Here is a 27,394-nt window from a genome sequence, read left to right as displayed (position 1 = left end):
CAAGCCGTTAAGAAGCTGCAGGCAGCAGGAGAGAGACGCGTCAGCAGCTCGTGGCCTGCAGGGCAGGGCTGATGTGGGGGTACCGGTGCTGTGGGGCTGAAGAGACTGAAAACGGGCCTTCGAGGGTTTTGATGGCATCTGGGTCCTGCAGCCCTGGCAAGGTGTCACTTCTTAGTTGTGGCCCCGAGCAACTCTTTGTGACCCATCCTGAGACTGGCAGTCCCTGGGATGTCCAGGCAAAGACTTAAGGACGTCTGACCAGCCCGAATGAGGGGCGTCCAGCTGCCCAGCCAGCAGGGGAGGGAACAGGGCCTGCGTCTCTGGTGGCTGCTGCAGCCAGGTCGAAAACAGCACAAGGAAGGCTTCGTCATCAAGGTCCTCAACAGGCAGGGCCTGGTCTGCAGCTGCCCCCCGCCCAGGCTGAGCTAGCCAGTGTCACTGCCTGCAGCGGTCCCGTGGCTGCCGGCCGGAGTCCTCTGGGCCAGCCAGAGCCTCGGCTTTGGGCATCGGGCAGCTCTGAGCATCCCCTGCCCCAGCCCTGGACGCTCACCTGGGCCTTCTGCGCCCTCCTGCGGGCTGGCGTAGGTGGGGCCCGAGGCTGACCTTGTCTCTCCGTCCCCACCTCAGGCTGGATCCATGCAGTCTACACCCCCGTAGACTCTCTGGTATTTGGCGGAAACATCCTGCACAGCTTTAACGTGCCCATGCAGCTGCGGATTTATGAGATCGAGGACAGAACGCGGGTAAGGTGGCTCCCTTCTCTCCGGGTGGGCGTGCCCAGCCCCTGAACTCGGCCTCGATCAACCGGGGTGTGTGGAAAAGTCACTCCCGAGTCCTCTGCAGTGCCCCCTCCCTCCTACTCCCTGCCTCAAGTCGGGCCTTGGTCCCGGTTCTTTGGGGCAGGGGGTGCCCACAGCAGCCTCTCCCTGAGCCCCTGGGAGTTTCTGTTCACCTCTAGGCTGGTGGCAGCCAAAAGCCCCTGGCCGAAGAGGAAGTGTCTCTTTTTTGAGAAAGCACCGTGACATGTCAGGCACCCTGCCTCCCCCTCCTCACGTGGAGAAGGGGTTGGAGGGAGTTGGGGGAATTTTTTGGTGGTTGTTGCTGCGGTTTTCAAAGGGTCTGGACCTTGGAAAGAAGTTTAAGTCTTAGCCATGGGTCCTTCAGGGACCCCAGGTGTGACAAAGAGCCCGAGGAAGCCAGTGTCTGTGATTCCCCCAGGTGCTGCCTCTGAGCTCTGTCTCCGTGTCTGCTGGGGGTGTGTCCCTAGCTCCCCTTAATACTGATGGTAATGGTTTCTCAGACATTGAGTTTCTCCCCCCCCCCCCACCCCCAGGACCTGACCTGTGCCCTCTGCTCCACTCCATGAGTGTCCCCTGAAAAGCACTGGCTACTTGGAACTTCCCTGAGCTCGAAATTGACTGAGCATCCCCAGGCATTTGGGACAGGTTGGAGGGTGGGAAACTGGGGCAAAAAGGTTCATTTCTTCTTCTTTTTTATAGTTTTCAACTATTTCTGTTCTTTATTTTCTTGAGAGAATTCACATGTAGTTAATTTCACCATTTAAAGTGCACAATTCAGCGGCATTTTGCACATTCACAGTGTTGGGCAGCCATCACCTCTGTCTGGTTCCGGGACATTCATCACCCCAAAAAGAAACCCGGCGCCCATTGGCAGTCATTCCCCGTTGCCCCTCCCCCAGCCCCTGGCAACCACTAATCTGCTTTCTGTCTCTGTGGACTCACCTGTTCTGGACATTTCCTATAAATGGAATCATAATGTCGCCCTTTTGTGTCTGGTTTCTTTCACTCGGCATGACGACTTTAAGCTTCATCTATGTTGCAGCAGGTGTCAGTGCTTCATTCCTTTTCATGGCTGAGTAATAGTCCACTGGATGGACAGACCACACCATGTCTTCTTGAGCTTTGCCACAGAAATGACTTTTTTTTTTTTTTTGCCCCAAAGAGGTGTTGCTGTGCTTGGATCCTAAAGAAATGTCTTGTGGAGGCAGGAGTCCTAGGCCTGGGATCCCCGCCTTTCTTGGTTTTGCTTTCTGGCCTCGGTCTGCATGGAGTCCCATAGATGAGCCTTGGGCACTATGTGTGTATCTGGCCTTTTTAGCAGTCCTGGCATTGAAGGACCCTGCCCAGAGGTGTCCCAGGGACCACGTTAGCCACATTGATCAGCCAGGCGCACAAGAGGGAGGCTGCCCATCTTCAGATGGTAGGCTTGCTGCCTGGGAGGCCCAGATCTCATTCTGTGGACGTTTGTGTCTTTTTCTCTGCGCCCACCCAGCACCCCTTTCCCAGTCTGGGGGACGCCATCCCAGCCCTGGGCTGGAGGTTATCATCCTGTGGTAAAGGCTCCGCTTAGGTGGGAGTGGTCATTTCAGAGTCTGGACCAAGCGCTGTCTGGGGCTCTGGCCAGCTGTTCTTTGGCTGGTCCCAAAGAATGTGCCAGTTTGTTTGTGAGAAGACTGGGAAGCGCGGGATGGAAAAATCTAGAAAGAGAAGTCAGGGCCTTGACTTTTGAGCCAATTCCTGAAAGCCAGAGTCAGGCTGGGATTTCAAAGGCTTCAGCCGCCCCGCCCCCCAGGAATCCGCCTCATACTGCTCAGTGGGTTTGGGCTCCATCATTCCAGGAGGAGCCCAGCTCCCCTTCCCCCTCAGCAGGAGGCGGGGGGGGGGGTGGTGAGAGGGAAGGTAATGGAATTGAACCCTGAGCTCCTGTGTAATATCACACCCACATCCAGATGAGTGAGGCAGGGTCCCCTCCCCCAAGGCCCACTGTCCCTAGCATCTGATGTCCCTGTTGTGTGAGTGGACATCCATCTGTTTTCAGGTTGACAGGCCGTGGGGCTGGTGGGCAGGCAGGGCTGGAACCAGAGGCAGGTTGTCCAGTCTGCTTTGATTTCTGGTCCTTGGTGAGGGCTTGTCTACGAGGCCCAATTTTTCATGTCTTGGGAGCCAAGGGAGACAAAAGATGCTGGGGAGAGAGCACCGGATGCCAGAAAAAGTGCCAGGGCTCCTTGTCAGCTCGCTACAGCTTAATTCTGCCCGTCCCCGTGAGCTGCTGAAGAAGGTTGTGGCCATTTAAAAATAGTGTTTCAAGAGCCCGAAAACATGGATTTGCTTGGAAATCAAGCTCACGGGGTGGGACGGAGGACATCATCAGTCTCTAAGCCTCATGGTGCGAGTTTGTCTTAGAAAAATAATTTGCCTTTTGCAGCCCAAGGTGGGGGACCTGCCCCCATCCAGGCCAGGGGAACCCTGTGGTTCTTCTAGGTTTAGGAAGCCATGCCTTGCTCTCAGGATTTTAATTTTTCGGGGCCGGATGATAGGTGATTTTACCCCCCAAAAATGATGCTACCCCAAAGATGAGCACAGACAGGTGTTCTGGGACTAGTGGGTGCCCCCTTTGGAGATTAAATATTTCCCCTCTCATTCTAAAAATACCCAGAGAGGTGGAAGACCCACACTAAAGAATGGATGTGCTGCATGTTTATTATTTGAAGATAACGTCTCAGCGACGATCTCGACACATTTTTAACTCCAGTCTGGTTGGTAAGGGGTAGGGATGGTTCACACGATCCTTAAACTGCCGTCTCTCCTTTATTTACCCTTTTTAAATTTTTTTCCCCCCAATGGTTCTAGTGAAAACAGCCTTCTCAGGAAAGGTAATGCCTGTATGCCCCATTTCCTCTCAGCCAGTGAATCTATTTGGAAATTGCAGATAATTTACCCTTCCTCTCACTTTTCTCCTACCATTAGATTTTTTTTTTCCCCAGGAGAAAAGTAAAATTTTAAGCTACTTCCACCCACCCTCATATTGTAGTTTTCCGAGTCCTGAGACCCGGGAGTTCTAGATGCCCTGAAATAGAAATTGGTTCTGATCTCCCGCGGTCACTCTGCTGTAAGAGGAAGGGCTAAGGCCAGGTGCCACTCGAATGGGCCTTTGGGAACTCAAACTGACCCCCAGAGACCGGCCGACCCGTGGATGACCCCCCAGGCAGGGAGCATCGTGTGCTTTCTGACCGCCTTGCCTTTCGGTGAACACAACTCGATTTGATGAAGCTCCAATTTTTGTCAACAAATAATGTTGAGCAATCGTGTGTTTGATGTTCCCAGGCATGTGGCTGAAACCTTTTGAAGGCGAAGGGTGGAAGGCGACAACCCGTTTGTAAGTCAATTCTTTGCCAATTTTGTTTCCTGCGGTGCTCTCTTGGAAAAAAAATAATAAAATAAAAAAAAGAAAAGAAATTTTAATTCCTCCGTCAGCATTTGTTTTCACCCACCTGGTTTCCCTTGGGCTCAGCAACGATGAGGGGAGACTTGTCTTCCACTCTAGAAATACAGCCAAACAAAAAAACCAACCCCCCCCCCCCATCTACAAAGATTCTCGGGCGCCATGCTGCCCATTGATGCAGAGTGGCTCAGATGCTCTCCCCAAATTTGAAAAGTCGAAAGCAACTTCAGAGTTTTACCGATGGAGCCAAAAAGTCAGGAGATGCGAGGGTCCGAGAGGAGGCAGGTCTGTCCTCAGCTTGCTCTAGGTATTGGCAGTTTGTTTCCAAATCGCTTGGCCTTTGTTCTGGGGTAGGGATGGGCCTGAGATCCCTAAACCTTCCTTCTAAAAGGGAGGTTAAGGGTCTGCCTCAGGCTAAAGAGCCTCTCTCCTTTTTAAACTTCGGAGGGACTTTTAAAAAGTCATTATTACTATACTATCCAGGCAATAAAACTGGCGTTCTTGGGAAAGTAGCTGGAGCCCAGGAAACCACTAGATGATGTTCCCAACTCCATGCATCCTCTCTGAGGAGCCCCAAAGCATGCAGCGGCCAAGATCTCGTTCCAAAGCATACCGTCCACCAGAGGCAGGGAGGTCAAATGGACCCAATACGCAGATGGGAGAAGTGAGGCCCCCAACGTGGGAAATGGGCCTTGTAGCCGGAAACTGAGTCAGCGGAGCCTGGACAGGGAAGCTGGGATGCTCAAATAGGGTGAGGCTGGGGCCTTGTCCAGGTGGGCACTGTGGGAGAGGCTGGAAAAGAGTTATTTGAGCGCACAGGGTGGTCCTGGGTCTGCTTGTATGTGTTTTCATCCTACGTGCAGAAGGTTGCCTTTTGGTTGTCAGCAGAGAGCTAGAGTGTGCTTGGCTTCCTGTCCGGCTCCCTGATTTCCTGGGGGACAGAAGAGGTGGAGAGGGGTCTCTGGCCCCTGCAGAGGTCCCTCTAGGCAGGCACAGCCTTGGTGAGAGGGCAGGCGAGCAGGTCAGGAGTGAGTGTGGACGTGCAGGGTCTCTGTGCAGCCGTGGAAAAGGGGGCCCAGCGGTGGGAGAGGGACCCCCCTCCCAACACTGCTCAGGGTAAAGTTTCCGGAAGGTTCGTCTGTGCCAGGGCCGTCGGTGGTGTTGCTTCCTTCCCATCTTTCGCTGTCATCTCACCCATGTAGACCCCGCTTGCTGCCACCCATCGGAGTCCCCCCGGGGCCCAGGCCTTTTCTCAGTTGTGATCCACAAAGCTATCAGCACCTATACTTCCTCCCCCATAAGAAACAGCCCAAGGGGGATCTGTGTCTGGACTCCTGCTCCAGACCTGGGGGTGTGTCCCTTGGTGTTAGGGTTCCACCAGGGACTTGTGTTCAAGGGAGTCCCCTGGGAATGCAGGCTGGGCAGTGCCAGGTGGCAAAGGAGCAGGAGGTGGGCCCCTGTGCGGCCCCGCCCCCAGAGGAGAGGCCACACCCCTCCACCCGCATGGGTCCGCCTGGTGTGGCCTCCCCCCAGGGTGCAGGAGATGGTGCGAGCTTGTCTGCTGTCTGCCCATGGACGTGCCTAAGGTTTGGGCATTGACTTCTGTTTTCCAAGGGGGAGGGAGGGGTGGCAGGATCTGTGCGAGAATTTTTGAGAACGACCGGGAGCCCATTCCTCTTATAGCTAAAATCAGGCGGTGGCTTGCATTCCTGGGGCCCCGCACCCTCCGTCAGCAGGTCAGGGGACAGCCCCGTTTCTCCAAGCGCAGAGTGGACCCCCTCTGCTTTCTGCTGGGGCGCAGCTCAGGGAACCTGGACTCTCACCTAGGCCCCTTCCTCCCCTGTACCCCTCATTCATGCATGCTACTGGCATCTGCCCCCCTCCGGCGCCTCCCCCTTGCCCTGCAGCCTGTCCCCCCCACCCCCTTTTTCCTTCACACCATTTGTGCTCTTGCTAAGATAAAATAACTCCCACCCCCAGGCACCTCCACCCCCTCAATTCTCTGCCTCCTTTTTTCCCCTTTGCCCTCTGGAAACTGACCTGCGCCCCTGGGTCTTTGCTTTCAGGTGCAGCCGAAATTCCGATACCCCTTCTACTATGAGATGTGCTGGTATGTCTTGGAGAGATACGCGTACTGTGTGACCCAGCGGTCCTACCTCACTCAGGAGTACCAGAGGGAATCGATGCTGATTGGTGAGTGCACAGCCGGGCTGGCCGCCTCAACGGCCCCTCGGGTGGAAACCATTCGATGGGCCCTGGGTGCCAGGAAATCTTTTGAGCCAGAGTTTCAGGCAGGTTCCTAGAGGCCCCTTAGCTGGGAAGCCGTCCTTGTCAGCTTCCCACTTGGGATACAGAGTCCGAGAAAACGAAATCATCACCCGGACAGAGTGACGGTGGTGGTTGGTGGCCTCCAGGTCTCACCGGTGACTGTGCAGATGTGGGAGGGGCCGGTCCTGGGCAGGATTGCTGAACCAGGGTCCCCACGGAGCAAAGCATCCTGGCTTTTTTACTCCTCAGTAGCCACCAGCTGGTCTTGTCCCCCCACCCCGTGCCCTGGGGGCTGGGTTTTGTCTGTATAAGAGCCGGCCCGTGAGGTGCAGCCAGTCCCCCACATCCCAGGCCAGCTTTGAGGCAGCCGGGGCTGGAGGCACAAGCTTGGCAGAGCAGGGGGTGTTCTCAGCCGCAGCTGCAGCGCCCTGCCCCGCTGATGTGACTTAAAGGGACATCTTCCCCCCAGAATGCTCAGCCCTTGCATCCTGACTCCCAGACGCCCGCCCCCACATTGCCTCTAGTTGCAGCAGCCCCGCTCCTTGCCCGCTGCCTCCTGAGCTGTCGCTGCTGCAGGGTTTTCCTGGGCGTGGAGTCTGCTGTGCCTCAATTAGTTAATCTTTCTCATCACGGGATAGAAAGATTTCCACACGATTTCCCCCGCAATCTCCAGGATTTTTAGGTTCTTTCTTCTTTTCTTCCTTCCCTTGACTCCCATCCTTAGTGACTGTAGGGGTTGGTTTCAGGCGGGCATATGATAGGGGACAAATGTTTCTGCCGGGATTTTATTGGGAAGTCTCATTCGCCGCCTCCTGGAGACTCAGTTTTGTTGGGCGGGGAGGGGAGGGGTCTGTTGTGAGTCCCATTCCTGTCCGATGCTGCGATACTAAGGTGTGAAAAACACCGAAACCCAACAGCCCGCTCTCCTGAAGCCTCCAGGCAGGTAGGAGATGCTGTGATTGCAGTCGTCACACGTTCCTGAGGGGCTCGGAGGCTTGATTTTGCCAGGACTGAGAGTCCCGGCTCTCGTTTGGATATTTAGGGCTGTGGAAGGACATACCTGATTCCGAGAGGCACTCTTGAGCCAGTGTTTGGGTCATCGGCACCCACTTTTTTCTTAAATTTTCTTGTCACTGTTTCCCCCGCCTCTCTAGTCCATCTGCCAAAGAGAAGGGGGTAAGTTAGGGAGACACTTCATTGATCAAATGCTAGCTGTGTGCCAAGAGCCGTGCTTGGAGGGGCCTTATTTAGTCCGTACAACAGCGGAGGAAATAGTCTTTGCCATATATATATATATATATATTCGCTTTTATTAATTTTAGAGAGAGAAGGAAGGAGAGAGAGAAACATCGATGAGAAAGAAACACTAATCATCAGCCTCCTGCACACCCCCTCCTGGGCATCGACCCTGCAACTCTGGCTTGTGCCCTGACCAGGAATCGAACCAGTGACCTCTTGGTTCATAGGTCGACGCTCAGCCACTGAGCTACACTGGCCAGGCTCTTTTGTCTTATTTTTATATGTTGAAAAAGTAAAATGCCAGGTGTGTTCAGAGAGGTGAAGCAACTTGTCTGGGTACACTCAGCTGGAGGAAGCTGAGCTGGGGTTTGAACCTGTGTCTGACGGACGCCAGTCTTTCTAGAAGTGAGGGAGGCCTGGGCCATTAGAACTATCCAGAGAAGCTCGATCTTCAGAGGAAAGGGGAGGCCCAGTGAGTGGAGGTCCCGGGGACTTCCAGCAGGGCGTTTGGGTCTTCATCTCAGTCTTTTTTTGTGATCCCTTCATCCCCACCCCCTGTAGATGCCCCAAGAAAGCCCAGTGTAGACGGCTTCTCCTCGGATTCCTGGCTGGAGATGGAGGAGGAGTCTTGTGAGCAGCAGCCCCAGGAGGAGGAAGAGGAGGGTGCAGATAAGGGGCCCAAGCCGCCTGCCGATGGCCCTGCCTCGCCCACCAGCACCCCCTCTGAGGACCAGGAGCCCCCCGGGAAGAAGCCCAAAGCACCTGCCCTGCGGTTCCTCAAAAGGACTTTGTCTAACGAGTCGGAGGAAAGCGTCAAGTCCACGACGACGCCCGTAGACTACCCCAAGACGCCCACCGGCTCGCCCACCACGGAGGCCTCTGCCAAATGGACCCACCTCACTGAGTTTGAACTGAAGGGGCTGAAAGCTCTGGTGGAGAAACTTGAATCCCTCCCGGAAAACAAGAAGTGTGTCCCCGAGGGCATCGAGGACCCCCAGGCACTCCTGGAGGGCGTGAAGGTGGGCAGGGAGCTGTGCCTGGGGCTGGGCAGCTGAGGGCTGGGGGGTTCTGCTCAAAGCGTCGCTTTCCAAGGGCAGCTCAGCGCAGGGTGGCTGGGTGCGGACTGTCCTTGGAGCTTGTCCATGCGTGGAGAGGTCCAAGCAAGCTCATCCAGGGTGTCCAAGTGGAGGTGTCCACCAAGAGGTCACTGTTTTGATTCCCGGTCAGGGCACATGCCTGGGTTTCAGGCTCTATCCCCGGTAGGGGGCGTGCAGGAGGCAGCTGATCAATGTTTCTGTCTCCTCTCTTCCTCTCTCTAAAAATCAATAAAAACATTAAAAAAAAAACACCTTTCCTGGGTCTCCAGAGACTGTGAGGGACTGGTGGTCTGGCCAGGCAGGAACTCCCCTACTCCAGAAGGCAGCATCGGTCCACCTGACCCATTCAGTCTCCTGGCCACACAGCATTTAGCGATGATAGTAGAAGCTCTCATTTTCCTGGAGCTTTAGGAGACCTGTCCACCCAGTTTACAAACTCTTTAGCCTAAAAAGGGCCTCCTCAGGCAAGGCTCAAGACCGTAAATATCTCTAAAGATTGTCAGATTCAACAAATGAGCTAAGTGGCTAGATTATATGAAAAAGGGATATGCCAGCTTAGTGGAAAACACACACTTGGAGAGGTGGTAGGGAGTGGTGGGGACTGGGGTGTGTGAAGTCAGCTGCTACTCGCTTCCCACTGATTGCAACCAGTCAGGAACATGGGCCAGGATAGGCAGGACATTTTCTATGACTCTCCTGACTTTTTAATATTGGGAACTAATTACAAAAAAATGTTTAATATCATGTAGGGCAACCGCAATTGTTGGGAGGTTTAAATGAGTGTATATGTGGAAGAAGTCTACAACAGCATGTAGTAATTGAGATGTATTATGACACATTGTTGACTGGTCAGGCATTTTGTAAAAAGTCCCTCTTTGGGGATTGTGTGGCTTTATTTATTTGTTTTAAGTTATTTACTGGAAGCTTACTATAGGTTAGTCATTGTGTGAGGCTTTGGGGATGTAGCAGTGAATCAAGACATTTGTAAACAACATTTATAAGTCAGGGGCATGGACTCAGTTTCTTATGAGTGTGTGCGGGGTGGGGTGGAGTGGTGGATTTTGTGGAGGGCTCGCAGGGTTTTTCTTGCTGACTTAGGTCTGGCCTCCAGCCCCCTTCAGAGACCTCCCCCCGCTACCCTGGGCTAATATGGCTCCTTTCTCTGGCCACAGAATGTCCTGAAGGAGCACGCAGATGATGACCCCAGTCTGGCCATCACTGGGGTCCCAGTAGTCACTTGGCCAAAGAAGACTCCAAAGGTAAGTCGCAGGTTGCCCGCAGCTGGGGCTCGGTTTTCACGGCCTTTCACATCCCCCTGCGAGGTGAACGTCGGCACCTTTTCTGGGGGCACTCCTGGGAGAAGGCACCCCAGCTAAGATGGTTTTCGTGATTTGTTTGTTGCAAGTTATTTGGTTTTGGAAAGGGGGCCAGTTTCCCTCTGGTGGGAACTGCAGGCAGTGCCCCCTGGTGGTCATCCGGGAAACTGTGGGGAAGTGATGCCTCACCTTTCCCTGTGATTAGGGGGATTTTCTTCCCCTTCCCGGTTTCCTTTCTGCCCCCACCCCAGGTTTCTTCCCTCCCTGTCTTTTTTCCCATCATCGGCTTCATGTGCTGTTTTCTCCTGTTTTGAAAGTGATTTTTTTCTTTTTGTGAAATTGATTGATGCTCACCTTAAAAAAGTCCAAAATGGTAGCCACTAAGCCCCAGGTGGGTCCGCTGGGGAAACGGGCACCCATTCCTTGTGGGTGTTGGGTTCTGATGCTCTCTGAAGCTCAGTGGGAGTCGAGGTGGCAATGGGAATGGAAAAGGTTTCGCCTCCTGTCTTCTGCCTTTAGTTCCACGGCCCGTGGAAGCTTGTGGGGTTTTTAAGTTGGCATTTCCCCGACCCGGGCAATAAATAGAAATGCCATGTATCAGACCACAAACTGTTCTTGCAGACGTAGCACCTTGAAACAACCAGCCAGGCCCCACGGCTGCGCTGAAGCTGAAGAGGAAACCGTGGCTTTGCCTCACTGCCTCCTGGGGAGGGATTAGGGTTTGCAGAGTGTGGGCTTTTAAAGACACAAACTCACCACTACCTGCTGTCATCTCAGAATCCAGGGAGAGGTCCAGGTGAGCCTCTAGGGGGACATCACTTCAGGACTGCAGACGAGCCCTGTCTTCCGTGCCTGAGACCCTCAGCCCCCTCCTCAGGGCCTTACAGGCATTAAAACACACACACAAAAAAAACCCTAAACTTCTGCCCCCCTTTTCTCCAACGCCCTGGAAACAGGAAGCTGGCTTCTGGGGGGAGCAGCCCTTACCTAAGATTCCCGAGGAGGAGCGGTTATAAGCACCCAAGTTTGGCCTGGGCTCGTATCAACACCAGTGGGAAATATTGGAGCCCATGCGTTGGTGGGAAAGAGTGAGTGGGAAGGAGAGGGAAGAACTTTGGACATTTAGCAACATTTACGGGGTACCGGTCTTTTTTTTTTTTTTAAAAACACCTTATAATAAAACAAATATAATCTGCACACCATATACAGTTCTGCCACTTAAAGTGCACAATTAGATGTTTTTAGTCTATTGAAAATATTGAAAGAGTTGTATGGCTATCACCACAATCTAATTTTAGAACATTTTCATATCCCCAAAAAGAATCGGGGGTCATTCCATCTTCCCCTGAGCTTTCTCTCCTTCTGGACATTTCCTAGAAATGGAATCATACAGTATGTGGCCTTTTGTGATTGGCTTCTTTCACTTAGCACAATATATTTTTTAAAAATATGCTTTTATTGATTTTTTAGAGAGAGAGGAAGGGAGAGGGAGAGGGAGATAGAAACATCAATCAGCTGCCTCCTGCACGCCCCCTACTGGGGATAGAACCCACAACCTGGGCTCGTGCCCTGACCGGGAATCAAACCGGTGACCTCTTGGTTCATGAGTCGACACTCAACCCCTGAGCCACACCAGCCAGGCCACTTAGCACACTATTTTTAAGCTTCGCCTACGTTTAGCATGTGTCAGGACTTCATTCCTTTACATGGCTGAGTAATATTCTGCTGTAGGCCTACATGTCACACTCTGTATCCACTCACCTGTTGATGGGCACTTGAGCTGTTCCTACTTTACGGCGACTGTGAACAGCGCTGCTGTGAAGGTTTGTGTCCAGGTTTTTATGTGAGCACGTGTCTTCGTTTCTCTTGGGTAGATACCCAGGAGTATAACTTGACCGGTCAGATGGTACCTCTATGTTTAACTTTTTGAGGACCTGCCAGGCGGTTGTCCACAGCGGCTGCCCCGTTTTCCATTCCCACCAGCTGTGGACGAGGGCCCCAGCTTCTCTACACCCCCACCAGCTCTTACTGTCTTTTTGATGAGCCGTGCTAGCTCAGTCTCTTTTGTTTTAATTTAGTTTATGTTTTCTATCATTTCCTTGAAGTTTATTGTATGGGTTTGCAAGGGCTACCCTAACAACGGATCACAGACTGCCTGGCTTAAACCACAGAAGTTCATTTCCTCACCGTGCTGGGGGCCGAGGTCTGAGATCAAGGTGTCAGCTGGCAGGATATATTTCTTCCCAGGGCTGTTTTTGGTGTGGAGATGGCTGTTGTCTCTGTGTCTTCACATGCTCCTCCCTTTATGTGTCTGTCCCCTAATCTCCTCTACTTACAGTGACACAGTCATACTGAATTAGGGCTCCACCCTAACAACCCGCTTTTAACTTAGTTACCTCTCTAAAGACCTGTTTCCAAATACAGGCACATTTGGAGGTGCGGGGGGTTAGGACTTCAACATAGGATCTGTGGGGGGCCACAGTTCAACCCACAGCATTTATTATAAATTATTTCAGTCACCAGAACATATAAATAATATGATAATGAATACCATGTCCCCTCCCTACCCCCTCAGTTCTAGAAATAAATTCTTGCCAGTACAGCCCCAATGCCCTGGATGTTCCTCAGTGTATATACCAGTTTTTATGTCTTTTTAAAAAAATGTATGTCTTTATTGGTTTCGGAGGGAGGAGGTGGGGAGAGGAGATAGAAACCTCAGTGGTGAGGGAGGCCTCATTGATCTGCTGCCTCCTGCTGGGGATGGAGCCCACAGGCTGGGAATCCGGCCGAGATCTCCTGGATCCTGGGTCAGTGCTGAACCGCTGAGCCACGCCTGGGCGGCCAGTTTTTAGGTCTTATTTAACCCTTACAAGGAGGCTAGGCGGTGGATGGTCTCATCCCCTTGGTGCCGTGGAAACTGGAGACTCAGAGAGGTACCCTGGCACACTTGGGGCCACACAGCGTGTGCGCAGGAAGGAGTTTTTGTCCCCAGATGTGTTCCTCTGCTCTGAGGAGCTCAGTGAAATGTGGCAAGGGGGAGGGGGAGGGGAGGGAGGCCCGGTGCTATATTTATGCGTTTCCTGGCCCGCGAGGTTAAAAAGCGAACAGGAACGGAAGGAGTAAATGACCCAGTGCCCGGGCCGCCGGGGTCTCTGCGTTCCCAGGTCTGCAGCCGGCCTCCTCGCAATTTCATGCAGGTTGGGCTGAAAGATCAAGGGTGCCATTGAGGCTGTCAGGACGCGAGGCGCAGCGGAGCTGGGTCTGGGTCTGGGTCGGGTTACTTAACAAGTAATTAATGAGAAATGATGATTAGCCAGAAGCGCTTTGATCCGGCTCCCGCAGCACGATGCCCTTTTCTGGAAGTGATTAGGTGCTCTGGGGTCATCTCTGATGTGGCGTCTCTCAAATCGGAGATGCGACGGAATCACCGTCCGTCACCACGCACTCCACTGGCCGCTTCCACCCGTCGTGATGGATTTGTTTGATCCGTCTACACTCTGGCTGCTTCCTTTTATGACCAGGTGGCGGGATTTGGGGGGGGGGGAGCTGTCTGTGACCTTGGAACCAAGCCGAGGGGATTGAGCTTATTTAAAGCCCGACCTCTGAACTCAGGAGCCAGTCGACCTGCTCGCCAGCCAGACACGGCTACCTGGCCGGCTCGTCTGGTCATTCCCGGGGAGGAAACTGAGGAAGGGGGGAGGCCCAGCCTCGGCTGCCTGGAGAAAGCCAGGCTGCTGGAGCACACTGCTTCTTTTTTATAAAAAATGTCTTTATTGATTTCAGAGAGAGGAAGGGAGAGGGAGAGAGAAGCACCAATGATGACAGAGTCATTAATTGGCTGCCCTCTGCACGCCCCCCACTGGGGATCGAGCCCGCAACCCGGGCCTGTGCCCTGACCGGGAATCGAACCCCGATCTCCTGGATCCTAGGTCGATGCTCAACCGCTGAGCCAGGCCGGCCGGCACGCCCTGCTTCTTAATCCATTATCTCTAGTGGCCAACTCAGGCTGCCACTTGAATTTCAATTATTGGCAGTTTCTTTGGAGTGTAGGAGCAGAGAGGCCAGCGTGCGCATGAACAAGCGCAGTGACGGGACGTGGGGACAGTCCTCTTCAGCGGTCACTGGATCGGCTTCCTCACGAGGAGGGGAGGGGGCCCCACAGGAAAGTGACACACACACACACCTGATGTGTGTGTCACCCCCGGCTCGGCTGCGTTTCTCTTCCCCTCCCGCCGCATTGGTCACTTAGACGTGGGAGGCGACAAGGCCGGGTGTCTCCGGAGTGACACAGCCCTTCCCGGAAGGAGAGGCGCGCAGTTCGTTCCGAGAGGCCCCCGTGTACTTCCTGTTCCTACTCGGCTCCCGAGTCCTGTCACCCCGAGTCATTCAGTCGGTGGTGTGCAGTGGAGGTGGAGGAAGCCGGCGACAAGAGTGACTACTGTTCGTGTCGTCTGCTCAGGGCCAGGCAGTGCGGTCCTCAGGCATCAGCTTTACCTGGGGAGCATGTTGGAAAAAAATACAGCTTCCACCTTGGCTGAGTGGTCAGAGCATCCGCCCACGAACTGCAGGGTCCCGGGTTCAGTTCCAGCCAACGGCATGTACCTGGGTTGCAGGCTCGATCCCCGGCCTTGGTCGGGGTGTGTGCAGGAGGCAACCAACGGATGTGTCTCGCTCACGTCGATGTTTCTCTCTCTCTCTCTTCCACTCTTTCTGAGAAAGCAATGGAAAAAAATATTCTCGGTTGAGCGTTAATACAAACGAAAGATGGTCTGCTCATTCTGAACAAAGCTGATCACATCAGCAACAGAAGAATCCACCCCTAGCCCACCCGCCAAAGGGGGGCGCAACAGCTTCTCGCTGTCTCCAGGCCTCGTTGGTGTCTCGGACCCCTCTGTAAATTGAGCCTCAGTCAAACTCTTCTCTGTGACCTGGTGGGAGGGAGCCTCCGCCAGCTTCTTGAGACCGGAGTGCGCCTGTTAATTTTCTCCGTATCTAGGTTTGCACCCTTTCTTGCACGATTGATCCCAGAGAGCAAGGGCCCAGGAAATGTCTGTTGAATGAACTTGATAGCGAGGCCTTCCCAGAGCTTCTAGAAGATGAAGTTGTGTTCAATCGCTTTCAGTCACGTTGCTCTCCAAGTGCCTCCGAGTCCTCTCTTTTATGAAAATAAGGTCTTCTCCTATCTTTAACTTTTGTGTCCCAGTTCCGCTAAGAGGGGCCCCGTTGGCCCTGGAATTTAGGCACCTTCCTTTATCCCACCGGCCTAGAAAGCTCCTGTCCCCCCCCTGGAATTTTTTGGCCATCACCTGTGTCATTGTACAACCGCTTTATTTATTGGAGCTTTAAGGCAGCGTTCCGTCAAAATAACCTATAATTAAAGTCTGCAGCCCAGGATTTCTTTCTTCGGCTGATAACCTGCTCAGCTGTCTGTGTTAATAATGCCAGCGACAAGTTCTTGGAAAGCAGTTGTGGCGTTGAGGGCTCCTGCCTTCGGTGGAGTAATTAGAAAGCCAGGCCCCCGCTGGAAATGATTGGGTGCCATTGTCACGGTTATATTTCTGGAACAATGGCCTATCCTTCAGTCTTTTCCCTTTTTGTCAAATGTCATCGTGTATTTTCCCGTTTTGAAAGGAAGACACTTGATTGCCGGCGCTGGGAGTAAGGTGTCCTGTTCTTTTTTTGCCCCCTTGTCCATAACTTGGCTTTGTTAGGAAGATGGATGGGTGTGCTACCAAATGATGTCAGGTCGCCTCGCTCCAAACTCAGGTGCTCTGGAGGAAAAGGCACGAGGAGGGGAATGCAGGTGAAATTTTACGTTGCTTAAGTTTGCTTCCTGTTGCAAAGGTGGGAAGGGCAAGTGTATTTGTTGGGACAAAGACAGGAGGTGGGTACACCTGAAACTAATACAAAATAGTATTGAATATAAAGTGTAATTGAAAAATAAAATTAAAGAGTAGTGGGAGGTGAAAGCTATAGTAAAGCCTGCTCTCACCTCCTGACCCACCAATGAATGAAAATGTCTCGATAGCAAAGCGCTTTGCAGGAGTTTGGAGATAATTTTACTTATAAAGGTGATTTTTTTGGGGGGGCGGGGACTCCTGAGATTCATTTCTCTCTCTGTTAATGTTTGTGGGACAGAAGGGTTCCAGTTTCTCCACATCTTCACCAACACTTATTTGCTGTGGGTTTGTTTTTAAAAATAGCCATCATGACGGGTGTTGCGTCTTAACTCACTTTATTATTTCTTGTTAATGCTCACCGAGGATATTTTTTCCATCGATTTTTAGAGAGAGCGGAAGGGGGGGGAGAGAGAGCGAGCAAGAGAGAAACATTGACGTGAGAGAGACACATCAATTGGTTGCCTCCCGACCCGGGGCCGGGGATTGAACCTGCAACCCAGGTACGTGCCCTTGACCGGGAATTGAACCCACAACCCTTTGGTCCCACAGGCCGATGCTCTAACCACTAAGCAACCCCAGCCGGGGCTAACTCACTTTATTTTTTATGCTCAAGTATTGTTTAGAAAATTCACAGACATCATGAGGAGTCTACGTCTGTCTTTCCTCCATAGAATAATCTGGAAGGGCTGCGTTGGGTTGGCTCCTTGCTTCCCGGCACCGTTGCTGCTTGTGTCGACACTGGTTGGTCGCGCTCTCCCGTGTCCGTAGCTTCGGGAGGTGCGGAGTGACGCGCATCATCCGTCCCGTGGGAGTTGGTGGTGCGTTGGCCACCGCGACCTCCAGCCCAGGGCCGGCCCTCGTCCCTCGTGGTCGCCCTTCACTCGCCATCCTCCCGAGGCGGCGCGAGCTGGCTTAGCCTTGCCCTTTGAAGACCAGTTTTCAAAGCGAGGAGTCCGTTTAGCGACAGCTTCCAATAGTGACAGATGAGCCTCGTCAGGCTTTTTCTATTCTGCGTGTCATAAACTCGTGGATTTCCATAGATCCAGGGGGATTTCAAAGGCAAATTGGCCTGCTGGAAATAAGCCATTTTTAAAGAAAAGCAAGAACGGTGTATGAAGAGAGGACCATGGCAGTTCTGTGTGTGTGTGTGTCCATTACTCCCTCCCAGCCGCACCAGAGCATTTGCATTTGCCAGGTGTGTGTGTGTGTGTGTCCCCATTCCTCTCCCAGCCACACCAGAGCATTTGCACTTGCCAGGTGTGTGTGTGTATGTGTCCCCATTCCTCTCCCAGCCACACCAGAGCATTTGCATGTGCAGGTGTATGTGTGTGTGTGTCTGTCTATGTTCCCCCATCCCTCCCCCGCAGCCACACAGGAACATTTGCATTTGCCAGGTGTATGTGTGTGCACATGCGGACACACGCGTGTGCATGCATGGGTGAGTGCGTGTGTGTTTCTACCCCCCCACCCCCACCCCCAGCCACACGGGAGCATTTGCATTTGCATTGACCAGGCCCGCATCCATCCCTAAGTGAAAGGCATTGAAGTTTTGTCAGCCCAGCGGTGGCTGTTAGCACCTCATTGAAGAGGCGATTCAACTCTCTCCTTGATTTGATTAGTTTCAACGTGCCCCGGGCTTTAGGGCCCACATTCCCAACCGGGTTACCTTTTAGGTATAGGGACTAAGATAACTCTTAATACACTTCTTTCTTTAGGTGAAATTCACCTAACATAAAAATAACCATTTTAGCTCTGGCAGGTGTGGCTCAGTTGGTCAGAACATCATTGCGTGCACCAAAATGTTGTGGGTTCGATCCCCGGTCAGGGCATTTACGGGAGGCAACTCGAGGTTTCTCTCTCTCTCTCTCAAAACCAATAAAGTAACCATTTTAAAGCGAACAGTTCAGTGGCACTTAGTACATTCATGATGTTGTGCAATCACCACCTCTGTCTAAATTCCAAGATAATTCCACCGCTCCAAAAAGAAACCCTGTACCCATTAGCTGTCACTCCCCACTCTCCTCAAACACCCCATACCCCTGGCAACCACCACTCTGCTTTCTGTCTTTCTGGATTTCCCTGTTCTGGGTGTATCGTATGGATGGAGTCATGCAGTCTGTGGCCTTTTGTGTGCAGCTCTTGCACTTAGCATCCTGTTTCCAAGGTTTATCCACATGGTGGCTGTGTGTCAGTGCTTCATCCCTTTTGGTGGCCGCATAATATTCCATTGGGTGGAAAGACCATATTTTGTTTCCTCACTCGTCATTGGATGGAATTTGGGTTGACTCCACCTTCTGCCATTGTGAACAGAGATGCTGTCAATGGTGAGCATGATTTTTGTCCTTGCCTGTTTGCTTTATTGTCCCGTTTTTCATCATCTCTGGATTCGGTTTTTTCTTTCGAGTCTAAGTTCCACACACACAGACATTTCTCCAACGTCTTTCTTTGGAGGATGGTGGCCCTGGTGTCAGGAAACCAAGGGGGGGGGGTGTGGATATTTGGCCTTGTTATGAAAAATATTTTTAAAAGACAGAAGTCTTGGTTGTAGGCTGGAATTATGCACTTTTAGCTCCTGGAGATGGTGGGGAGGGCAGTCTGTCAAATCAACCCATTTGTTCGTCTGAATTGTCTGAGCGCTCAGCCTTAGCCTGGGTATTTGTGGGGAAATAAATAGAGAAGGGAAATAACTCACTAAGGTCAGCAAATGAATCGGAAATGCGGCGGAGGGTGGAAAAACATTTCTCAGATCAGTGCCATTCACCTGTTAAACTTTAAGTTAGTTTCTTAAAAATCCTATGCACAGTCACACATCTCCCAGTGGATGTGAATATTTATTGGTTGATTTTGGTAATGTAAGGAGACATTATTAGGAGAAGGAGCCCCATTTAACAGGAAGCTCTGTCTGTCGAGAGGGCCTATATGACAAATAGACTTGGTTTTTAAATGCCTGTGGAATGACTCTCCAAGGGGGAAATAAAAAGTAACTAAACAACATCAGTAATTTCCTTAACAGGAATCACGGCAGCCTTTTTGTCACTGGGGCACTCTTTGGACTGTAGTTTTATTCAGGCAACCCTGCAATCAGTCCTAAGTTGCTATGTGACACTATGCAAAAATTCCTATTTATATTTTATTAGAAAAATAACTTGCCCAAAGCCCTCCTTTTGCCGTCAAGGGGGAAAACCTATTGAAGAACAGAGAGAGAGACATGTGAAATGATAGTAAGATAACTGAAGCATGCATTCTCTATTGCTTGTGAAGCATAAATTATTACTTGCCTTAGGAAGCGACCCCTTGCATGCCCACTTCGACATTTTGTTCCCTCCTTAGGGGCACATTGGCAAATGGTGTCCCTTGGTTCAGGAGAGTACTGGACACAGAGAATCCATTCTCTCGCCTGCCCCTAGCCTCTAGAAAATAATGTTCCCAAGCTGTAGAGGTGGGCACAAGGAAAGGGGCCACATGCAGGAGAGACCCTCGCCCTTGGAGAGCCCAGAGTCCAGGGGACACTTGCCCAGTCTGCCCTTTTCCCTTCCAGTTCCCAGAAGTGGGGATGGAGAGGATGCATTCCTGCCACCTTGTTACCTAAGCTTCCCTGCCTGTCCCCACCCTGGATCAGCCTGCAGCACCCATAGGCGGCTAAGTCTCGGCAAAATCTCTTGGCAAAAGGATTCGTTCCTGGTGTCTCAGGATCCCATAGGCGGACCAGAAAATTAAATGACACTCAGAGAGAAAGCGGGGAAGTGGGTGACGACTGTGACCCAGGCAGACTTGGCATCCATCTGTTTTTATTTCTTCACCACTTGGTGAAAGTTCTGGATCCTCCTGGCTCGGGGCAAGCGCCAACTGCCCGGTGGCATCAGCTTTGGCGAGCGCTTTCTAAGAATGTCAGCCTGGGCCGAGCGGAGCCGGGAGAGGGCTCAGTTCTTAGGGTCGCTCAAAGATGCGATCGAGCCCTGGCCCGGTGGCTCAGTTGATTAGAGTGTCATTCCCTACATCGAAAGGTTGCAGGTTTGATTCCCGGTCAGGGCAGATACCTAGGTTGCGGGTTCAATCCCCGGTTGGGGTACACAGGGGAGCAACCAATTGTTTCTCTCTCCCATCGATGTTTCTCTCTCCCCCCTCCCTCTCTCTTCCTCTACCTCCTTCCCTTTCATTCTTTAAAAATCAATGGAAAAAAATATCCTCAGGTAAGGATTAACAAAACAAAACATATCCTTGGGTGAAAATTAAAGAGGAAAAAAAAAAAGATGAGATCCAGAGGGAGAAAGAAATGAGCCTAAGGCACAAAGTAAATGCTAAATTTTAAGGTGGGAGGGGCTGGTGCAATGTATTTTATATCCAGTCCAGGAGGCCACTATTAATACAAAGCAGATGTTGGATAATTGTGTGCACCAGTTAGCTAAAGGGAAACAGAGAAGTGAGAAGCTCTTTGCAAGTGCCAAAAGACAAATCTTTAGAGGTGTTAGGATAGTGGCTGGTGTTTAGGGAGAGAGCACATTTTTTACGTGTTAGTCCTGCTTGATGTATTGTTATTCGGGAACCTCTGTACCTTTGTGTTTTTGACCAATTACAATGACGTGAAAGCATGAATAGCATTTATGAGCCCCTCCCCTTTCTTTCAAGGGTTTCCTCCCTGGTGGATGCCCCCCTAAGACTGCATCAGATTCAGGCTTCAGTCCAGATAAGACCTTTGGGGGCAGCGTGAGGGGTGTGTGTGTGTGTGGGGGGGGGTTCTTTTGCTTGTTTTTCTGTTGTTAACCTTGAGTGGATTGTGAAAAAAATCTAAGCTACTCAGAACGGACATATTTCAGTAAAGAGCAAGTCCGCTGGGACTTTTTCCCCCCTTATAGTGTCAATGGCTGTTTCCATTCCAGACAGACTTTAAAATCCACTCTGTGCCACTGGCACATCCCCGTTAATTCACTCGGGCTGACTCCCTGCTAGAAGCCGCCTGGGTTTTGTTTACAAGTTCTCTCCCGCCCGCCTGTTCTGCCTGCCTGGAAAGACCAGGCCACGACCTGCCCGTGGGTCCCTTCCGTTCTCACCGTGGGTTTCGTGGCCAGTGGCCTCAGCATGAGTAACAGTTGGATGACGCCACAGAGTTGACCCCCCAGGTTTCACAGCGGACGGGCTTTGTCTTGGGAAGGCCTCTGATGGCCTTACCGAAGGTCCCCGGTCCCTCTGTGGGGCAAGCCTGCGGGTGTCACAGGTGAAGAATCTGGGCAGGTACAGGTATGCGTGCGTGGGGTCCTGTTGGGCAGGGCATTCCTCGTCGGGTGCTGAGGGTGCCAGCTGCTGGGCGAGGTCTTGCAGCCTCAGCCTGAGTTGACCGATGGTTTCTGGACGCTTCCAGCAGCCTTGGCCGCTACAGCTGAAGGTCGGAGTTCCTCCTTCGGAGGAAGGGCTGCTGGCCTAAGTGCCCCATCGACTTTATTATTTTTTAATGAATTTACAGTAACAATTTTCTGCAGGAGTGGGCTCCCTTTGGGGTCAATACTAGGAACCTTTACAGTTCATAAGGATTTAGAAACCCACACCCTCTGGGCCAGCCTGGGGCGGGGGGTCCTGCCAGTCTCCCAGGCGAACTGGGGGCGCCCACCTGGGACCGAGGGCTTTCAGGGCTTCCCTCCGGGAGCCTCCCCGTCTGGGGCTCCATCTGAACTCCCACCTGCCCCCCCCACCTTCAGCGCTCATTCCCTCTCGACCTGGAAAAGCAAACCTGGGGGCACAGAGGGCGGCGTCAGGGCACCGGCCCAACCCAAGTGCCCCGGTCTGGGAGAACCAGGCCCCCGGGCCGAACCCGGGCCCGCGGGCCTGCAAAGCGCTGGGCGCGGGATTCTCGGGTTCGCGGGCATCCTCAGGTGCTGGTCCCGGAGCTCGTGCAAACCCGGGAGCCCGGGCGCCGCCTCCGGGGCCGCGGGGACCGTGCGCGGCGTCGCGCGCTGGGGCGCCCCCCACGGCCCGCGCCACCCGCGCGCCCGCACAAAAGACCCCACCCCGGCCGGCCGTGCATTTCCTGTGTGTCCCGCGGCGCGCGGGCCGGGCGGGGCACGGGCACGCCCCCACGCAGCCCGGGTCCCCGCGCGCCGGCCGCGAGGGGCCGCCCTCCGCGGGCCCGCCCCCGGGTCCCCGCGGCCCCGGCTCCCTTTGTGTGCGGCCCGAGAGCCGCCGCCGCGCCATTGGCCCGCCCGCCCGGGGGGCCAGCCCCTTCCTGGCTCGCCTCATGCATATGCATGAGCGCCCGGCCCGCCGCCGGCCCCGCCCCCGCCGGCCCCGCCCCGCCCCCTCCCGCGCGGGCGTGCGAGGCGCGCGGCGCGGCTCCCTCCTCGCGGCGGCGGGAGCCCGAGCCCGAGCCCGAGCCCGAGCCCGGGCGAGCCGAGCCTGCTGCGGGCGGGCGGCGGCGGCGGCGCTGCTCCAGCCATGTCCGCGCGCGCGAGCCTGGGCCCACCATGAGCCATGGCCATGTCCGTGAGCGCCGAGGACGACGACTATGAATCGGAGCCGGACCAGGTCGGGGGCCCGGGGTGGGGCTGAGGGAGGGACCCGCCGCCCGCCGCCCGCCCGGCCGGCCTCCGGAGCGACCGACTGACTGACGCGCCCGGGGCGGCCGCGACGCCACCCCGCCGCGATGAGGAGAAAGTTTTGCAGCCGCCGCCGGCGGTGCCGCCAGGGCCGGGCCCGAGCGGGGCACCGGGGAGCGCGGCAGGCCGGCGGGCGCCCCGGGCCCCGCAGCCGGGCCGGGCAGGGGGCGTGTGCGGGCGGCGGGGCGGCGGGGACAATGTGGGCCTCGGCGTCGCCGTCGGGCGGGCCCTGCCGGGCGCCGGCCCGGGCCCCGCGGGGCAAGTTGCGGGCGCCGGCGCGCGGGCGGCCGGGGCGCGCCTCGCCCTCCCCTCGCGCCCTCGCCCCGCGGCCCACGCGCGCCCCGGGACCGCGGGCGCCGGCGCCCCCCGTCCTTTTTCCGTTCGCGAAGTTGCCCCCGGGACCCTCGGCCTCTGCGCCGGAGGACGCCGCGGCCCGGAGGGTGGGCGGCCCCGGGCCCGTGGGCCCGACGGCCCGAGCTTTTGTCTGGGCGCCGCGCGCCCGCCGTGGGCCGCCGAGGCAGGAGGGAGACAGGAAGGGGCGCGAGCCGCGGCCGGCGCGGGGAATCCGGAACCGGCGAGCGCGCCCGGCGGCGGCGGCGGCGGCGGCGGCCGTGACCCCAGATGGCAGCGTTTGGCCTCCGTGGGGCTGAGCAGGGGAAGCAGCCTCTCTCGGGAGCAGGCGGGGGGGCGAGAGGTCTGCGTGTAAAACAAAGCCCTGGGTGTGTTGACGGCGTGGATGGACTCCGGGGAGATTCTCGTGCAGGAAGCGGGAGGAGGAGAGTGGATGGTGCGCGGAGCGTCCTATGCACGGCGTCGGAACCAGGGCACGGGCGCGGGGCAGTCGGCGTCGGGCGGGGGAGGCGTCCTGGGGGCCCGGGACTGGGGGAGCGAGACGCTTGCTGGCAGCCCCGGGGGGGGTGTTTCCAACACGGGGTGAAGGTGTTTGGGGACGTGCAGGCCTCGGTGTGGGTTTTATCCTGACGTTCGCGGCGCGATTGAGGAAGTGCTGTCTAGGCTGCACTCGAGTCGTATCGCACGTTATTAAGTGGCTTTCTTGCACCGAGAGGGAGTTAAATTGTATTGTTTTTCTCAGTTTGGCTGGATATTTTTCAGGCGCACGTACCTTGTGAGCTGTTCCCGAATCGGACTGGTCTTATGCATTGGATTAAGCCAGAGACAACCCAAGTGATTTGGTTTGGTGTGTGTGTGTGTGTGTGTGTGTGTGTGTGCGTGTGCGTGCTTGGAACTTTTACCAAGGCAGGAGCGCTGTCGAGGAATGGTTCTCACGTCCTCAGGGCTCAGTCCGCACCTGCACGCTAGGTATGTCAGTTCCGTTTGGGTCTACCCCCATTTCAAGGGCATCTGGTCATTCTTAAGGCACGTCTTCTAGACAGGGTACTTGCCCTTGGGTGTTTCAGGAGCCAGGTTCCTGTTACCTGTTTTGTTTTCTGTTTTTTTAATTTGGCCACACCCTATGGCCTACGGGAGCTGTAATCTTTTGACACTGCGTGAGAAGAGACTTAGTACGAGACTTAGTACGTCTCTGGATTTAAAAACACATTTTCAGGTCCTGCCCCTCCGGAGAGAGGCGTCCCTCCATCGGGAGAGGACCCGTACTCCCTGTAGTTCAATTTTGTTGGCTGCCGTCTCCGTCAGTTCAGTGCAGCACTTGGAGTTGTTAGCCACGCAAGTTCTTGAGGTTGGGATGTTCACTTGAAGGTGATTTTTCCCCCACTCAGATGCATGGAGGGAGATGACCTCTGGGCAACAGGTTTTTCTTGTAGTAGTCGCAACAGAGAAGACAGTTGTCAGCTAAGATAAGTAGCGTTGGGAACACTCCAGGCTGTGGCTCGCCTGCCACTAGCCTCCCCTGCTTCCTTGCCAGTTTTGTTTGTTTTTTTTAAATTTTTTTAAAAATTGATTTCAGAGAGAGGAAGGGAGAGACAGAAACATCAATGATGAGAGTCATTGATCAGCTGCCTCCTGCACGCCCCCTACTGGGGATCGAGCCCGAAACCCTGGCACGGGCCCTGACCTGGAATGGAACCCTGAACTCCTAGTTCATGGGTCGTTGCTCAACCACTGAGCTACGCCGGCTGGGCCCTCACCAGTTTTTTGTTTTTTTTTTCCAGTCCTGGGATTTCTTGGGCCTGCGTAGAAGAGCTGCTTCCTCCAAGGACCTCAAAGGCAGTTGTTTCCCAACGAAAAGCCAGAGTCTCCAGGTCGCAGGCTCAAAACCCCACTCTTTAAGTAAGTCTCCTTCACGGAGGGCTACTCCACCCCACTCTGCCAGAATGGGTTGGCACCACCGGAGAGGCCCTTCAGGAGGAGGCGTGGGAGGCCTGGCGTGGGCATGCAGGTGTACCTGTCCACCTGCTGCGCGGAAGGACCCACTGGAGGCCCTGCTGGGAGGTTCCTTTGCCCTGTCCAGCCATCCCTGCAGCTTTGCCTAGCCCCTCGCCCCCACCCCTCATCAGAATTTTGCCTGCTGCACAGGTAAAAGTCTGTGTATGTCTCTCACCCCCACCTGAGGCCGGTGTCCAGTTCTGAGCTTCATCAGGCATCCTTAGGCCTATTCTGCTGGGCTGGCCTGTCTGTCCTGTGCCTTTCTCCAGCAGCCTGGCTTTCCCCTGCTCCTAATGTCAGGCCTGTGGGACCGAGCAAGGAGGTAATGGTGGATGTGAGGAAACCCCTCCCACGCTTTTCACCAACGCTCACCTTAGCCTGAGCCTTCTCCCATTGACTTCATTTGCTTTTCCAATGCAGAATGTGTCTGAAAATTCTTCAGCTCTGTTTTTCAGGAGATGCCCCTTAAAAAAGGGCTTGCTAGTGAGAAGACTTCATTCCAGCTTTTAAAAAATTTTTTAAACTCCTGGAGTGAAAATAGTTTTATGCCTTTTTTAAAAAATTTAAAAATTATTGCTTGTTTAAAATAGTGAATAATAGGAAATTATGAAGAAGAGAATATTTCAGGAATGTATGTGGCCCCTAATCACTGTTACACATTATAGCTTCTTAAAGAGTAACATTTTAAGACAGGGGTCCTTGAATCTTCCTGAAATTATATGCAAAAGTTTTGAGACTTTTCCTGGGGAAAACGCTCTTAGCTTTCCTCAGACTCTCCAGAAACCCACCCCCTAGGTTCTGGTCCCTCTTGTGGGTTTTGTTTATTTCTCTCTTGCTCCTTCCCCTCAGCCTGTAAACAAACCGTAGCCTTCCCTGGGGTCTACAGGTGTGTGTTAAGTGCCGGTGGCGCTACTGAGATCCAATTTTCCTGGCATGTCCATTATGCTAGAAGATCTGAGAGCAGATATGATGTTGACCTAAGTCTGTTATGCCTTAGAATGCAAAGTTAGCATGGCAAAGGAATTCCGCTGTTCAGGGGGCCTGTGGCTACGTGGCAGTGCGCTGCTGTTAGGGGTAGCTTGGTGGGAAACCGTCTTAATTGTGAAAACATCCACCCAGGTTTTACTGTTTTTCTCACTGACTCCGCTTGACAGGTGAAACACTGGCCAGCTCTCTTCTTGAAACGAACTCTTCCCTGGCTCTTCCCTCACTCCTGCTGTGTGGACCTTTCCTCAGCAGGTTGCCCTTTGTCATCCTGCCCTTGGATGTTTTTAGTCTTGAAGGTACTGTCCAGGACCCTCCACCCATTCTGCTTGGACAACCTCACAGACTTCACTAGGTTAACACTGTTGCCGATTCCCAGGGGTGTATCTCAGCTCCGGTCCCTCCTGCCTGCTGGCCACCTTCCTCTGATGCCCCGTGGGCTCCTCACATTCCACGGCGGAGCTTTTGTTCTGTGTTCTAAGCCCCTTGTTCTGTTGCTCAAGCCAGAAACCTCCAACTTTTTCGGGACCCTGCCTGCTTATGTACCCCATGCTCACTCAGCCTCCTGGGTCTTCTAACACTGGATCAGCTTCTAAAATATCTCCTGAGTCATCCCCTCCTCTCATCCCTTCTGTGGCTCCTAGTCATGCCTTCATAATCTTCAGCTGGACTGCTGCAGGATCCTCAACTTATCTCCCTGCCTTTCATCTCGCCCACTGCCCAATAAATACTCCCCACATTGTAGCCAGAGTCTGATCCTGGTGCTCTTGCATATAAAAAATCCTTTGACTACCCTTCCAGGGGCCACCATTTCCCTCTAGACCACGAGTCCCTGCAGGGTTAGGCTCCTGCCACCTCAGGGCTGTTTGTCAGCAGCCATATCAAGCCATTCCTTGACTGTGTCGCTTCGTTTCTCATCTCTATCTTCCTCTTCCTTCTGCCTAGAATATCCACTCCCTAACCCCACCCCTACCCCGGCCTGCAGAATTCTAGTCCCCCTCTAAGACTCTCTATAGTCACCACCTCCTGTATCTGTGACACATATCCCAAACTCCCTTCCCAGTGAGACGAGGCATTTCTCCTGGAATCAGCACACCGGGTCCAGGCTTTCGGAGCCACTGTCTGGGTTCCTATCTTGGCTTCTCATTTATCTGGTGCTGCGACATTGGGGAAATTACTTAACTGTGTTGTTCCTCAGTTTCCTCATTGCTAAATGGAAACAATGGTTCCCACCTCATTGATTATTGATACAAATGTTGAAAAGAGTAATTACTTCAGTAAATGTTAGTTTTTGATATTATCATCATGTTGCATTGCGTTTGTGTGGTTAGTCTACCTCCCCGCACCTCCCATGGGAGGAGGGAACAGCTCTTCCTCATCTCTGAAGTTCCAACACCTGGTCTTGAGTGTGGTACTTA

The 27,394-nt window shown here is 53.8% G+C and overlaps 1 protein-coding gene across 3 annotated transcripts in view; it reads left to right on the top strand.

Moving 5' to 3' along the window:
• Positions 1-27,394, top strand: part of KDM2B (lysine demethylase 2B) — a 74,976-nt gene that overhangs the window by 31,190 nt on the left and 16,392 nt on the right. For 2 of the 3 annotated variants that reach the window (XM_081123450.1, XM_081123451.1), the window contains exons 9-12: positions 628-743; positions 6,309-6,435; positions 8,311-8,768; positions 10,019-10,105. In XM_081123450.1, the coding sequence (XP_080979576.1) occupies positions 628-743; positions 6,309-6,435; positions 8,311-8,768; positions 10,019-10,105 (788 nt within the window). Of the gene's footprint in view, positions 1-627; positions 744-6,308; positions 6,436-8,310; positions 8,769-10,018; positions 10,106-22,362; positions 22,576-27,394 lie in introns of those variants that run through there. The other variant, XM_081123452.1, reaches the window with a different exon arrangement.

The sequence above is a fragment of the Miniopterus schreibersii genome, assembly GCF_964146895.1.
Source record: "Miniopterus schreibersii genome assembly, chromosome: 20".
NCBI classification, from domain to species: Eukaryota; Metazoa; Chordata; class Mammalia; order Chiroptera; family Miniopteridae; genus Miniopterus; species Miniopterus schreibersii.
This window is presented reverse-complemented; position numbering and strand designations above follow the sequence as displayed.